Here is a 15,346-nt window from a genome sequence, read left to right on the forward strand (position 1 = left end):
AGTCCACACCTCCTGATCCCCAGGCCTGGAACTGAGTTATAAGGCTTTTACTATATCAATATTAATATTTTCCTGCAAGCTCAGTCCTCCTTCAAAAAGATAATTGTTTAGGTAGGTATAAATTATCTATGGTCAACAAAATTCTCTCACACATATTACTCCATATTTATTCTCATAAATATAATAGATATTTAGAAGTGAGGAATTTGAGTTCTTCAGCGGGCTTCCCTGGTAGATCAGTGGTAAAGAACCCGTCTGCCAATGCAGGAGACGTGGGTTCAATCCCTGGTTCAGAAAGATCTCTGAAGAAACCCCATGGAGAGAGGAACCTGGTGGGCTACAGTCCATGGGGTTGCAAAAGAGCTGGACACAGCTTAGAGACTAAACAACAACAGCAGCAGCAATTTGAGTTCTAGAGAGATAAGATTCACAAACATTTTTGTATTAGGTACCAATAGCCTCAGATATGCAGATGACACCACCCTTTTGGCAGAAAGCGAAGAACTACTAAAGAGCCTCATGATGAAAGTGAAAGAGCAGAGTGAAAAAGTTGGCTTAAAGCTCAACATTCAGCAAACGAAGATCATGGCATCCAGTCCCATCACTTCATGGGAAATAGATGGGGAAACAGTGGAAACAGTGGCTGACTATTTTTCTGGGCTCCAAAATCACTGCAGATGGTCATTATAGCCATGAAATTAAAAGATGTTTGCTCCTTGGAAGAAAAGTTATGACCAACCTAGACAGCATATTAAAAAGCAAAGACATTACTTTGCCAACAAAGGTCCCTCTAGTCAAGGCTATGGTTTTTTCAGTGGTCATGTATGGATGTGAGAGTTGGACTGTGAAGAAGGCTGAGCGCCGAAGAATTGATGCTTTTGAACTGTGGTGTTGGAGAAGACTCTTGAGAGTCCCTTGGACTGCAAGGAGATCCAACCAGTCCATCCTAAAGGAAATCAGTCCTGGGTGTTCACTGGAAGGACTGATGCTGAAGCTGAAACTCCAATACTTTGGCCACCTGATGCAAAGAGCTGACTCATTGGAAAAGACCCTGATGCTGGGAAAGATTGAGGGCAGGAGGAGAAGGGGACGACAGAGGATGAGATGGTTGGATGGCATCACTGACTCGATGGACGTGAGTTTGAGTGAACTCCGGGAGTTGATGATGGACAGGGAGGCCTGGCGTGCTGCAATTCATGGGGTCGCAAAGAATCGGACACGACTGAGCGACTGAACTGAACTGAACTGAGGCACACAGGACTGATGGCTACCATATTGAACAGTGCAGAAATGGAACATTTTCATCATCACAGAAGTTCTATTTGATAACACGGTCTCAGGGATTTCTCCACCAGCCCTTCTTTGCTAAGAAGGTTCCCTGGCAAGCTTTCATTTGTCCACATTTGCCACCACTTCAAAATTAGTACCTTTTCTCTGATCTTCCAAGCTCCCCTTTACAGACTTTTACTTCTTTACTTTCATCTACAACTGTACAAAGTCTCGTGCCTATAATAAATCTTTTATTCCACATTATTCAGAGCTGTGTTTCCCCACTTGAATCCTGACTGACATATGCAATACGTATGATATGCTATTAGTTGCATAAAAAGGGGAAAAGATTATGCATTCATACTTGCTTATGAATGAACTGACTATTTCTGACAGGAAACATAAAAAACTAAGAACAATGCTTGCTGGTAAGAGGAGAAAGGGGTGGCTGGTGAAAGAGCAATGAGAAATTTTTTCCTACATATTCTTAGACTTTGGGATTTGAACATTGTGAATGTATCACCTATTCAAAACAAATAAGATTTTATGTGCTCCAACATACCTTCAAATGGCAATGAAAAGATTATAAAATGATAATTCATAGGAGATCAATCTTACAGATTTCCAGTTCTAGACCTGGCTGAACAAAGAGCTGTTATCTTTCTGACCAGATATCAGGAAAGCCCTGGCAAACTCAGGGACTTAGCTTTATTTTGTTAAAATTTCCCTGACAGGGAGCATATGCTTGCATGGTATTGTCATGGTAGAGGAAAACAACATCCTCAAACCCCTCAACCCTGAAAAATCTGCCCATATATTTGGAGATGAAATTATAGGAAGAGAAGATAAATCTGCTAATGGCTTAACAGAAACACTTCTGGATGATCTGAGTATGCTTCACTAAAAATGTTCTGCACATGCCATCAATGCCAGGATAATTAATGTACACAAAGATAGAGAGATGTGCAAAAATAATAGGGGTTAAACAGTCTTTTCCGCTAGTATAATGGTTTGGAAAAGACTGGCTATTTGAGTCACTGGTATTTGGTTTGCCTGTTCAACTGTTTCTCTCAATTATTCACATTATTAGGACAGAAGCAAGGTCTCCAGTATCCTCTGGATGGATAAATGGGACAAATGGCTCAGTGGTGCCAATCAAAATGATTCTTCTTATTACAAAAACTTTCAGACTCTTTGCAACCCCCATGGACTGTAGCCCTCCAGGTTCCTAACTCCATAGAATTCTCCAGGCAAGAATACTAGAGTGGGTTGCCATTTCCTTTTCCAGGGGATCTTCTCAACCCAGGGGTTGAATCCAGGTCTCCTGCACTGCAGGTGGATGCTTTATTGTCTGAGCTACTAGGGAAACCCCAAGATCAAATTTAAAACCATCTAATTGCTAAAATAACTACTTCTCTCATCCTGCAGAGGTCGGAGGGGAATCCAGCCATACATAGCTATGGTAACCAAGAGAACGCAATGGAACTTGCAACTAGCCTTGCTACTATGACCTGTCCCTTTGTTCCATTTCAGCTTTTTCCTGTCTCTTCCCTCCAATTCTGGTGTTAGGTACAAGAGTTGTTAGTACTTAGGTATCTATGTACTATGTAGTACTTGTGATCTAATAGCTATATTAGATCCTACATGAATAAGTTCTCTATCCTCAGTGCCTGGTGAAGTGTGTGAAGTTAAAGTTTACTGGTGTGCAAAGTTCATAGAGCATTTAGTTCTAAAGTGCTACCCAAACACAGGGGAAAGAAAAATAGGAGGAAAAGTGAAAATTAAAGGAGGGTAAGGAATGAGTAGAAAAAACTGTGTCAAGACTTTAAAAACTATTCTGGTGCTCACTTTGGCAGCACATATAGTAAAACTGGAACGATACAGAGAAGATTAGCATCGCCTTTGTGCAAGGATGGCACACAAATTCATGAAGCGTTTCATATTTTTCTGTGTCAACCTAGAGGGGTGGGATGGGGAGGGAGATGGGAGGGAGGTTCAAGAGAGAGGGGACATATGTATACCTATGGCTGATTCATGCTGATGTTTGACAGAAAACAACAAAATTCTGTAAAGCAATTATCCTTCAATTAAAAATTAATTAAAAAGAAATCTGAAAAACTATTCTGGGAAAGTTTTCCTTCATTAACTATTTTAACTTTTATTAGATAAATTATATTTGTTCCCTCTGCTCAATGTATATACAAAATCCTAGTGTTCTCATTATCTAACACCCCAAACCTAGTGCTTTCAATTTATTTTCTCCATTTGTGAGTGAAAGTTGCTCAGTCATGTTTGATTCTTTTCGACCCCATGGGCTATACAGTCCATGGAATTCTCCAGGCCAGAATACTGGAGTGGGTAGCCCTACCCTACCAGGGATCAAACCCAGGTCTCCCACATTGCAAGCGGATTCTTTACCAGCTGAGCCACAAGGGAAGCCCCCAAATACCAGAGCGGGTAGCCTATCCCTTCTCCAGCAGATCTTCTGGACCTAGGAATTGAACCGGGATCTCCTGCATTGCAGGCGGATTCTTTACCAACTGTGCTTTCACTAAAAACAGTTACAATGTTGAGACCCATAGGCTTACTCTTCTGGATGAGCAGCCTCCCTCTCAATACAGAAATTCAACTGGTTTCTTACTGAATGCAACTGGAAAAGAATGGTAACTTGGATGCCCGCATTGTCTTGCTCAGACAGAGAGAGCAGGATGATATAATGGGAACACTACCTTGTGTGTGTGGGCTGAGTCACTGAGTCATGTCTGACTCTTCGTGACCCTATGGACTGTAATACACCAGGTTCCTCTGTCCATGGGATTCGCCAGGCACAAATACTGGGGTGGGTTGCCATGCCCTCCTCCAGGGTATCTTTCTGACCCAGCGATCAAACCTGCGTCTCCTGCATCGGCAGGCAGATTCTTTACCACTGAGCCACATGGGAAGCCCTAAAACCTACATTTTTTCAAAAGAAAAAAATACTAAGTTTTACTATGTTTTAAAAGTTAAGGGGAAAAGTACTTATAAACTTAAAGGAGTATTATTTAAGCTTCTGTGAAAAATGGCTAATAAAGCAGAGCTGAAAGAGCTTTGATGTCTAGATTTAAATATTAAATATTAAAATTATCTTTTTAAGTTCTATAATAATGCTGCTAATGAGCTTACCAAATTTCACATTTCAATTTACAATTATCCCATGAATTAGAGACTTCTGACCCATGTGAATTTCACGTCTGTCTTCTAGCGAAGGTGGACAGATATTCTACAGTTCTGAGGTATAGATAAATCAAAGAGTTATATATGGCTACCAAGTTGATTACCAAAGAATCAAACATAATTTCTCCTCTTTTCGGTTTCTACCTTTATTTTCCTTATTCAACTTGAGAATAGTCTTATTAAAGAAACTAAAACATATTCATTTCTATTTAAAAAACACAGTATTAAGACAAGATGGTTGGAAATATTCATTGATTAAAATACCTCTAGTTTTTGAAAACATAATAGATGGAAGCTGGGATCATTACTTTCCTGATTGCTATACCTTACATAAGACTACATTAGTCAACTTTTAATATTTTAGTGAGATTCTATTTCCTTTGGATATATACCCCAAAGTGGGATTGCTGAATCATGTGGTAGTTCCATGTTGGCAAAAGGGTATTAATTTTATAATTATAAGATGAATAAGTTCTGGGGATCTAATGTCCAGCATAATGACTATAGTTAAAACTGTAATGTACACTTGAAAGTGGCTAAGAAAGTAGAGCTCAAGTATTCTCATCAAAAAGAAATGGTAACTGTGAAATGATGGAGGTATTAACTAATCTTACTGTGATAATCATTTCTCAACATCTAAGTGTATCAAATTATCATACTGTATATCTTAAATGTACATAATATTATATGTCAATTATATATCAATAGACCTATGGAAAAAAGAGAGTAAATTTAAAAAACAACAACAACAAAACTAAGTAAAATAAGGCCTGTACTTCTGCTATTTTAAAGAACTTTTCTGGTTCAAGAATGAAGAAGAAAAACATATTAGCATAGCTAATATATATAGCTAACAATTCTTGGTTTACATGGTTAGTTATTCCAACTTAATAAAATCTGACTTAGTAATGTCTTACTATTTAAAGGATACTTTAACTCACTTAATTCACTCAATATAGAATGATTACCTAAGTCAACAGGTATATAAAAATCACAGGACCTTCCCTCTGAGCACTTGAAAAAGGATTAAGAAGGATTCAGAGAAGACAGCGATCACTTCTGGTTGGCTGGGAGTCAGAGAAAGAATAGGATCATGAAAGCCTTCATGGAAGAGCTGACATTGATGATTTTGACATGAGGAAATGGGAAAAAAGGAAAAAGGCATCTCAGAGGAAAGGTGAGCAAACACTACCATGGCAAAGAATGAGGACATACACAGTTCAGGGAAGCAGAAAGGAACACAGTGGAGGAAAAGTGGCATCACTTAAAAGGAAAAGAGAAAAAATTTAAAGGTAGAGGCAAACCAGATTTTGAGGAAGGCATTCAATACTTAGGGTTTTACTGTTTCTACATTAGGGACAATTCACAAAAGAAGAATGGAAGGGACTTCCCTAGCGGACCAGTAGTTAGGAATCTGTGATTCCACTGTAGCGGGCACAGGTTTGATTCCTCATCAGGGAACTAGAATTCTGTGCAGCAAAAAAACAAAACAAAAAGCAGAAGAGAAAAAAACAAGTGTCTTAGGAAGCTGATGGATGCAGTGGTGGTAGTAGGAGGGGAATTAACAGCAGCAGCAAGCGACTGACTATCAAGGCAAAGAGAGAAAAATGACCCAAAAGACACACTTCAGAGTGCTATTCCAGAGGGTTATTTCCATCAGTACTGTGCAGGGTCACACTGGAGAGAAGGGTGAAAAGAAAAATCAGTAATGCTGATTGTCTTTATTTAAATTTTTGATGTTTTATCAAGAATTTTTTGCATTAACTTTGGTTTTTAACAGTAGTTCTTGAAAACATTTGATTAGTGAGTTTCTTGGTGTGTTCTGAATCTGCACCTAAGGCAAATATCCTAACTTTTTTCACACAAAAGTGTATACATGTCATAAGTCCCCAAGAACTACTATTGTACAATAATTGACTTTCAGACTACTAACCCCTAGCCATCAAAAAAAAGGGGGGTTAATTCCTGTTACATACATTTAAGAGGACAGGGAGTTCCATAATTTGTTTACAAAAGGTTCCCCAAATAACATTAAAATAATGTTACTTTTAGCTTGAATGGAGGGAAGGAGTTTAAGTTATGTAGAACACTTCTGGTTTCTATGTTTTAGTTTGTATCCTAGCCAAGTGCTACCTATATGTAAAACTTTGAGCATTCTTTGAATACTGTCTGTTTCTCAAGTTTATCCAGGGAAAAACAAAGTTCTTTCCAAAAGCCCTTCTCATGTTTCCCTGGCCTTATCAAGGTTACTTTTTACCTCTCTTTGGTGGTCGTACATGATACGTTAAGTCATTAATGACCAGCTTAAAGTCGTCAAGGAGGAGGAGGTCTATTCCTGTTGAGGCAGCAACTCGAACGCCATCTGTGAAAAATTTAAATGTGAAAAATTTAATTTGTCATATGTCCATAATTATTCAAGAGTGGTCAGGAAAGAAAGCAATCCTCAAAATAGATTTTAAAATTATGTCTTTTAAATTTCAGTTAGCTTTTTGCCTTATCCCCAAACTCTATGCAAAATAAAGCTTATATTACCTGAGGCTTCTTGTTTTCATGGCCTCAACTCTATGAAGATTTGACAACGTACTTTTTCTGGCAGAACTTTATGAACAAATGAAATAATTACATAGATGCACAGGTGTCGTCTGGAAACCTAGGGTCACTGGGAGAGCTGCATGGATGTCTATTTGCCTATGATGGAAATTCGTTGTTAAAAACCCAACATCTTCTAGTATATGGAACTTTGCAGTATAGTTACTGATTAGTTGCCAATAATTCAGTAGGGGGCAGATGCTAGGGTGAGCAAAGTACACCAAGTTCGTCTATTAATTATGAATTGAGAATTAAGCATATTTAAACTACAGGGACTTACTGTACTAGGCTTTTATGTTTTCTGTACATTTAAAATTTTTCAAAGTAAAAGTGGTAAAAATGTAAGGCACTTAAAAAATAAATAAATGAAATGGATGTCATGTCAAGTGGGAATTTTAGTGCCTTATTTTCTATTACTTTCAAATCACATGTCTTTATTTTATAAATGTTTATGTGAAAGACATAAAAAGATCTAAAAAGAAATCCTAATATTTCATATCTTCAGAGATGATGGCTCAACTACTAGATAAGTTTATTCTATGCCTAAGGTAATGACAAAAGGTCTCAAAAGTATAAAATGTGATTGATGGCTCATCTTTGCCCATGGCATTATATGTGAGGTGCTTTTGAATGAGATCCCTGTGTATTAATATATACCCTTGCTAAAACTGAACAATCATATTCTAAAAACTGGGAGAGAAATCACTGTCTCTCCTGACATTTGCTAAGCAAAAAATTATGTCCCAAAGTAAAAAGCATGGGATTCATTTGCAGTGCCTGTGTATGTGTGTGTGTAGAAGCAGTTTAGTGGGGGACAAGGGGTGGGTGGAAATGAATAATGAAGGTGACTATACCTGGTGAATAGATTGCAACTCTGTCAATTCCCCGATCCTCTTCTTGTAGTTGTCGTAAAAACACACCAACAGAGTCTGAGATGGGTTTGAGTGTGAACTGACAGCGTTCACGCCGGGATGGTAGCCTCACAGATATCACAGGCAACCCATTCTGATACACCACTGTCACATCTGAATGAAAAAGACCCATAATCATATGATAATCAGATTCCATTATAAGTTAAGTGGTATTACTAATCTTCTTAAATGGGGGTTTATTATTTTTAGTGTGGTTTAAAATGTTTCCAAAGGTTCAAGAATATGCCCTTTAGCTTTAATTGAACATTATTCTGGGAATTGGCTTATGGAAGATAATATATCACACAAATCACTTTTCAGAAAAAATAAAATATGCAGAGGATTATCTTTCAAGTGGGTCAAGAAGAGGCTTTCCCAGAAATTTCAGGTAAAGTTCTTGGTATTGGTGAATACAAACCCTGATTCCATTTACTAAAATTTTATTAAATAGCCAGAGACTGCTGGGCCAAATTCTATATCCTGTAGGAGATGGCTCTTGGGAGCCAGAGCTTTCAAGGATTCATGGGGAATAACATGTGGAACTATACCACTAAGTAAGACTTACTCAAGGACAGCAATTCATATTTATAGTACATATATTATATCCAAGGTGCTTGATAAGTAAGCATCTCTTACACAATGTGGACATACTATGATACAATAAAAAACAATTTCTTTTAAGTTCTCTTGAACATTTTCCTGAGGTTAGCAAGAAGTCAAAGCTCAACATTTTGGGACTTACTAACAAAAAGTTATTCAGGGAAACATTATCATAAGCTATACAACTGACAGGATTTTCCACAACAGTTTGGCACAGAATTCCTTATTTTCTTATCTTATTCCTTAATTTTTAATTTCTAGAACCTTAGTCTCTAAAACAAGTGTCAGAATTACTCTTTCAAATCATTTTCAAATGAATTTTCAAATAAATTTTGAACAAGAATTTTTTACACAAGCAACCAAGCATTTAAAGATGGTAATTTAGCATTAGCCTGTAAAAGGAAAACAGGGTATGGAGTCAAACCTGGCATGGAATCCTGACTTTAACTTTGGACATATTATATAACTTCTGTGAGCCTCACCTTTTCATATATCAAATGGATTTAATATCTAACTGATACAGTTGTTGTGAGGAATAAATAAACCATTTATAACAACATACTGCTTTTAGATGAGCGATGTTTATTAGCTTTTTTAAAAAAAATTAAAAGATACATTCTATGAAAAGTTTGTAAGGATTCATACTCCTTAAAACTGAAGAGCTGAGAAGAAATATACTTAGAACAATGTTCTCGAGATTCTAAATGCATTAAACTTTCATCATTGTAGTCATTTACATCTTTTTTCCTCACCTGGTCTAGTAAATGATGGCACCTATAATGAGCACAGACGCCTCACACTACATTGTTCACGACTTAAATAACGCTTATTGAAACACAGTTTATCAATAACAAAACACACTCTTATCTGAAATGAATATTTGATGAATTCTGATATAACAGGGTAAAGAACATTTCCATTAGACCCCCAAAATCTCTTGATCCCCATTCCAGTTAACCCCTGGGCAACTACTGATTAGATTTTTGTCACCATAGATTATGTTTAGTTTTTTAGACTTTTATACTGCTGGAATAATACAGCATGTACTCTTTTGTACATGGATGATTCTGAGATTCATCCATGTTGTTACATGCATTAGTAGTTGATTTGTTTTTATTGCTGAGTAGCATTTAACTATACATGGATACACTATAATTTTGTTCATCCATTACCATGACTGACATATGGATTGTTTCCAGGTTTTGACTACTATGAATAAGCTTTTTATGATTATTTACTGACAAGTCTCTGAGCAGACATATATTTTTGTGGTATACCCTTTCTCATCCTTTTACTTTTAACCTACCATGTCTTTATGTTTTAAGTGGGTTTCCTGCAGACAACATATGGTTGAATCTTGCTATTTTATCCAATCTGACAGTCTCTGTCTTTTAAAGTATGTATATAATTTGCATTTAATAAATTATAAATATGGTTATGCATAAGTCTGCCATCTCACTACTTTTCTTGACTCAACTCTTTCTTCTGCTTTCCATCTATTCTTGCCCTCTTTTAGATTAACTGAGTCTTCTTATGATTACATTTAAACTCTACTATGGGCTTCCCTGGTGTCTCAGTGGTAAATAATCTGCCTGCAAATGGAGGAGACCCAGGTTAGATCCCTGGGTCAGGAAGATACCATGGAAAAGGAAACGGCAACCTACTCCAGCATTCTTGCTTGGGAAACCCCTTGGACAGAGGAGCCTGGTGGGTTACAGTCCATGGGGTTACAAAAGAGTTGGACATAACTTAGCAACTAAACAACAATACCAACAACGAACTGGCTTCTTAACTGTACCTCTTCATGGTTTTGGGGTTACTCTACAGAAAGTAATGGCAATGTTTTTCTATAAAGGGTAGATTATTAAATACTTTAGGTTTTTGGCAGTCAGAAAATCTCTGTTGCAACTTATGACTCTGCATTGTTGTACAAAAGTAGCCCTAGGCACTATGTAAACAAATAGGCATGGCTGTGTTTCAACAAACTTTTTTTACAAAATTAAGGAGTGCACTGGGCTTGGCCTATTGGGTTTGCAGAACCTACCTCAAGGGTTTGCAATATACACTTTTAATTATCACTTCAAGTATTATATACCACTTTAGATATAGTGTAAGAACCTTATAACAATATGCTTCCATTTCCCCTGTATTGTGCTACTGTTCTACATTTTATTTCTATATGTTATAAACCACAAACTATTTTTACTTTGACAACGAATTATATTTTAAAAATTTCAAAATGAGAAAAATGTATTTTATATTTATGTACATATTTACCCTCTGTGTTCCTCTTTTTTTTTTTGGTATAATCCACATTTCCATTTGGTATCACTTTCCTTTTGTCTCATGAGATTCCTTAAACATTTCTTGTTGGGCAGATATGTCGGCAATAAACTCTCTCAGTTTTGGTTAAGTCTGAAAAAGTCTTTATTTCATCTTCATTTTTGAAAGACAATCCTGCTGTTTAAAAATCTAGGTTTTTTTTTCCTTCCAGTACTCTGAAGAACTTCTAGTTTGTACAGTATGTTACACCTTTGTGTACATTCTTATCTTTGTCCCTTTGTATGTAGTATGTCTTTTTCCCTCTGGCTGCTTTCAATATCTTCTCTTCATCATTGGTTTTCAGCAATCTGATTATAAAGTTCTTTTCTATGGTTTTCTTTATGCTTGTGCTGTTTGGGAATTGTTAAATTTCTTAGGTCTGTGGGCTCATCATTTCCATCAAATTTATAAAAACTCATTACTCAGATATTTTTCATGTCTCCCACACCTCTCCTTCTGGATTCCAATTACACTCATATTTGTGGTACTGTCACACAGGGACCTGAAGCTCTTTTCATATATTTCAGTTTTTTCAGATTCATTTTGGATAGTTTTAATTGCTATGTACTTCAATGTCACTGATCTTTTCCTCTGTAGTATTTAATCTGCTATGAGTTCCATCCATACTGGTTTTCATTTCATACATATTTTCATCTCTAGAAGTTCCATTTGTTTATTGTTCTATTTTCTATTTTTCTTTGTATTATGCTTATGTTTTTTCTTTTCTTTCCATGAATATAAGAATCATATTCATAATAACTATTTTAAAATCTCTGTCTGTTAATTCCATCATTCCTAGGTCTGGTTCTGTCGACTAATTCCTGCCGCCACCCACAACCCTGCAGCTTCTTCATATGCCTAGTAATTTTTGACTGGAGATTAAACATTGTGACTTTTACATTGCTGAATGCTGGATTTTGTGGTATAGTTACTGCATATTAGCTTGATCCTCTCGAGTCTTTTAAGACAAATCTAGAGAATCCTTTATTCTAGAGCAAATTTGGCACTCCTTCCAAGTTATGCTTCTTCTGGGAGTCTCCACTGAATGTTCATGTAGTCAGTGATGCCTCTCCTCTCTAGCTGGAGAGAAGTCAAATGATTTCTGGCCCTGAGTGAGCACTAAGAGTTACTCATTTTACAGCTTCTGCTGCTGCTGCTGCTAAGTCGCTTCAGTCGTGTCCGACTCTGTGCGACCCCATAGACGGCAGCCCACCAGGCTCCTCTGTCCACAGGATTCTCTAGGCAAGAATACTGGAGTGGGTTGCCACTTTCTTCTCCTTTACAGCTTCTGGTAATTGCTATCTCCTGGGAAGTTGTTATAGCCTGGCTTTGTGGCTTAGAATTTAACCAAAGCCTCAGGCTGTGAGCTAAAGCAATGTAAGGTTAATTTCACTTGCTTCTCTTTCCTCAGATCGAAGTCCTGTCTCGCTTATTGTCCAGTGTTAAAAACAGTATTTTCTTGTGTTTCTATCTGGTGTTCTAGCTGTTGACAGCAGGATAGCAATTCCCACAGCAGTTAATGCTTTGTGGATAGATGATTTGAATTTTTACATAAAAAATAAAAAGCAGAGTCATAAATCTCGTATTTATTCTTTCCAAAAGGACAGTCTGAGTTTTCTAAGGAAAATGAGGCCAAATAGTAATATAAAGTTAATACATAGTATGTACCATCTATAGTTTTCAATATCTAAAATAACTTGAAATTTTTGTCATTTTCTTTCTTGTTTTTAAAAGAATCCTCAGCCATCCATTGCTTCTTTAAAGTCAGAGACAGTAATGTTAGGGGAAGCACACTGATTGAAAATGCCCACCCTGGCCAGGCACCATAGTAACCATTTGTTTTATGACAGGAGGTTCTGGTAAGAAACAGGGAACTAATAAGACTCCACCAACCAGAAGAGTTCGGGAAAGGTCGAAAGGAGACACAACCTGTCCGACCACCTCCCAGAATCCCTCTCTCTGGCATCCATCTTGGCTGAACAAGGCGTGTACGACCAGGAAGGATTCTGAGTCAGAATGACTGGCTAAGGACAACCCAGAAACTAATCCCATCACCTTAAAACCCGAGACTTTTGTGGCAGAGCTGTTCTCCTGGGTTACCTTACCCTACTGCTCTCCACCTGGGTGCCCTTTCCCAATAAAATCTCTTGCTTTGTCAGCATGTGTCTCCTCGGACAATTCATTTCCGAGTGTTAGAGAAGAGCCCAGTTTCAGGCCCTGGAAGGGGTCCCCCTTCCTGCAACAGTAACATAAATATCCTTATTTGTTCTATAAGCAGTAATGATGATGGGGGTCATAAAATTAGGTGATTAACTTGTCTACCTGGTGTTCTCCCTCACCACCATCCAGTCTTCTTTCTACATGTGAAAATATTCAACCACAGATTTCAAGTAGTAGTCAGAGTTGAATTAAAATAAAAGATAGGAATCTGTGCATCTTAAACACATAAACTATGGGAGATTTCACTAATATATCAGTTTCATGGGTAACTGTTGTTTCAAAATAACTGAGACAAAATAAACAGACAAAATTAAGGTTTTTATCACTCAGTTTAACTTTTTTCTTTAAGATTATGAAGTTTTTAAAAGGAGTTAAATATGAAAGCTTTGAAAAACTTGGCATAGATAGCACATTTCAGAACTAACAAATCTTTAATATAATACCGCTTTTGAAATAAATCCCCAGGTCGCCTTCTTTCCCACGCACCTGATTGTAATGCAAATATTAGATTTCTTGTTTTGCAACCAGAGAATAACAATTACCAAAGTTCCTCAAGTTTAATAATATACAAAATGGCTGTTGGTTGTAGTGAAGTCACAATGGGAATTTACAAGCTAATGACAGCTGTCAGCTACTGTTCTCTAGAGTTAAATATTCTTTTCAAATGCAAATTGAAACAAGTAGCTTTTTGGTTGGTTAAAAAAAATATTTTGCTCTGATTTCCACTTCAATAAATAAGAAATAATCTAAAGTATGTTCTGGAGCAGTGTACCTCAAAGAAACCTAGAAATTATGGGGCATCCAATATAAATACTGAGAGAGAGAATATGACAACTGAAGTAGGAATAAAAATTAAAAGGCAAGGAATTTTCCAGAGTAAAAAGAGAACTGCAAGGACAACAGACATTGGGTTAAAGAAGTAATATATTAAATAAAATGCTTGGGAGAATTACAGAAAAAGAATTACAGAAAAAGTCCTATAGTAAAAATGCTTGTTATTTAACCAGTTGTTAAAATTCGTAGGAGGAAAATTAATCAGTGTTAAAAATAATTAGCAAAATCTCCTCTAAAATATATAATTTTATGAACACTGTGACTGAACACAAGTTTGTGTGCCTGATGCACAGAGAGGTCAAACAAACTGAAATGTCAAAGTCTGGTACAGAGAAAAGTTTATTGCAGGGCCAATCAAGGAAAATGGGTAGCTCAAAAATCCCAAACTCCCCAACAGTTTAGGGGGAGAAGTTGTTTTTTGTTTTTGTTTTTAAATACTATTAATTTATTTTTTAATTGAAGGATAATTTCTTTATAGAATTTTGTAGTTTTCTGTCAAACCTCAACATGAATCAGCCATAGGTATACATATGTCCCCTCCCTCTTGAACCTCCCTCCCTTCTCCCTCCCTTCCCACCCCTCTAGGTTGATACAGAGCCCCTGTTTGAGTTCCCTGAGACATACAGCAAATTCTCATTGGCTATCTATTTTACATATGGTAATGTAAGTTTCCATGTTACTCTCTCCATACATCTCACCCTCTCCTCCCCTTTCCTCATGTCCATAAATCTGTTCTCTATGTTTGTTTCTCCACTGCTGCCCTGCAATTAAATTCTTTGGTACCATCTTTCTAGATTCCATATATATGTGTTAGTATATCTTTCTCTTTCTGACTTACCTTCACTCTGTATTATAGGCTCCAGGTTCATCCACCTCATTAGAATTGACTCAAGTGCATTCCTTTTTATGGCTGAGTAATATTCCATTGTGCATATGTACCACAACTTCTTTATCCATTCATCTGTCAATGGACAGCTAGGTTGCTTCCATGTTGTAGCTATTGTAAATAGTGCTGCCATGAACACTGGGGTACATGTGTCTTCAATTTTGACTTACTCAGGGTATATGCATAAGAGTGGGATTACTGGGTCATATGGTGGTTTTATTCCTAGTTTTTTAAGGAATCTGGGGGAGAAGTTTTTATAGGCAAAGTCTGGGGTGAGGGCTGCAGGGTTTGTGACTTTCTTCTGACTGGTTGATGGTGAGGTAACTGGGTGACCCAGGAATCATGTGCTCAGTCTGAAGTTACCATCTTTCACCTGGGTGAGGGCCTCAGTACCTGTAGAAGAGCTCAAAAATATTAAATGGATATACACTTAATTCATATGATATGTATATACTGCCCTGAGGCTGCCCTATTGTTTTTTGATTGCTCTTCCCTCGTTTCT

The 15,346-nt window shown here is 37.1% G+C and overlaps 1 protein-coding gene and 1 non-coding gene across 3 annotated transcripts in view; one reads left to right on the forward strand and one right to left on the reverse strand.

The window, feature by feature from the left end:
• MCU (mitochondrial calcium uniporter) overlaps window positions 1-15,346 on the reverse strand; it is a 105,708-nt gene that overhangs the window by 18,284 nt on the left and 72,078 nt on the right. For both annotated transcript variants that reach the window (XM_052639573.1, XM_052639572.1), the window contains exons 3-4: window positions 7,926-8,096; window positions 6,740-6,844 (exon numbers count right to left, since the gene is read on the reverse strand). In XM_052639573.1, coding sequence (XP_052495533.1) covers window positions 6,740-6,844; window positions 7,926-8,096 — 276 coding nt within the window. The remainder of the gene's footprint in view (window positions 1-6,739; window positions 6,845-7,925; window positions 8,097-15,346) is intronic.
• LOC128049079 (U6 spliceosomal RNA) lies at window positions 3,110-3,216 on the forward strand. Its single transcript, XR_008199451.1, has one exon. It is a non-coding gene; the product is annotated as a U6 spliceosomal RNA (small nuclear RNA).

Source organism: Budorcas taxicolor, chromosome 5 (genome assembly GCF_023091745.1).
Source record: "Budorcas taxicolor isolate Tak-1 chromosome 5, Takin1.1, whole genome shotgun sequence".
Lineage (NCBI taxonomy): Eukaryota > Metazoa > Chordata > Mammalia > Artiodactyla > Bovidae > Budorcas > Budorcas taxicolor.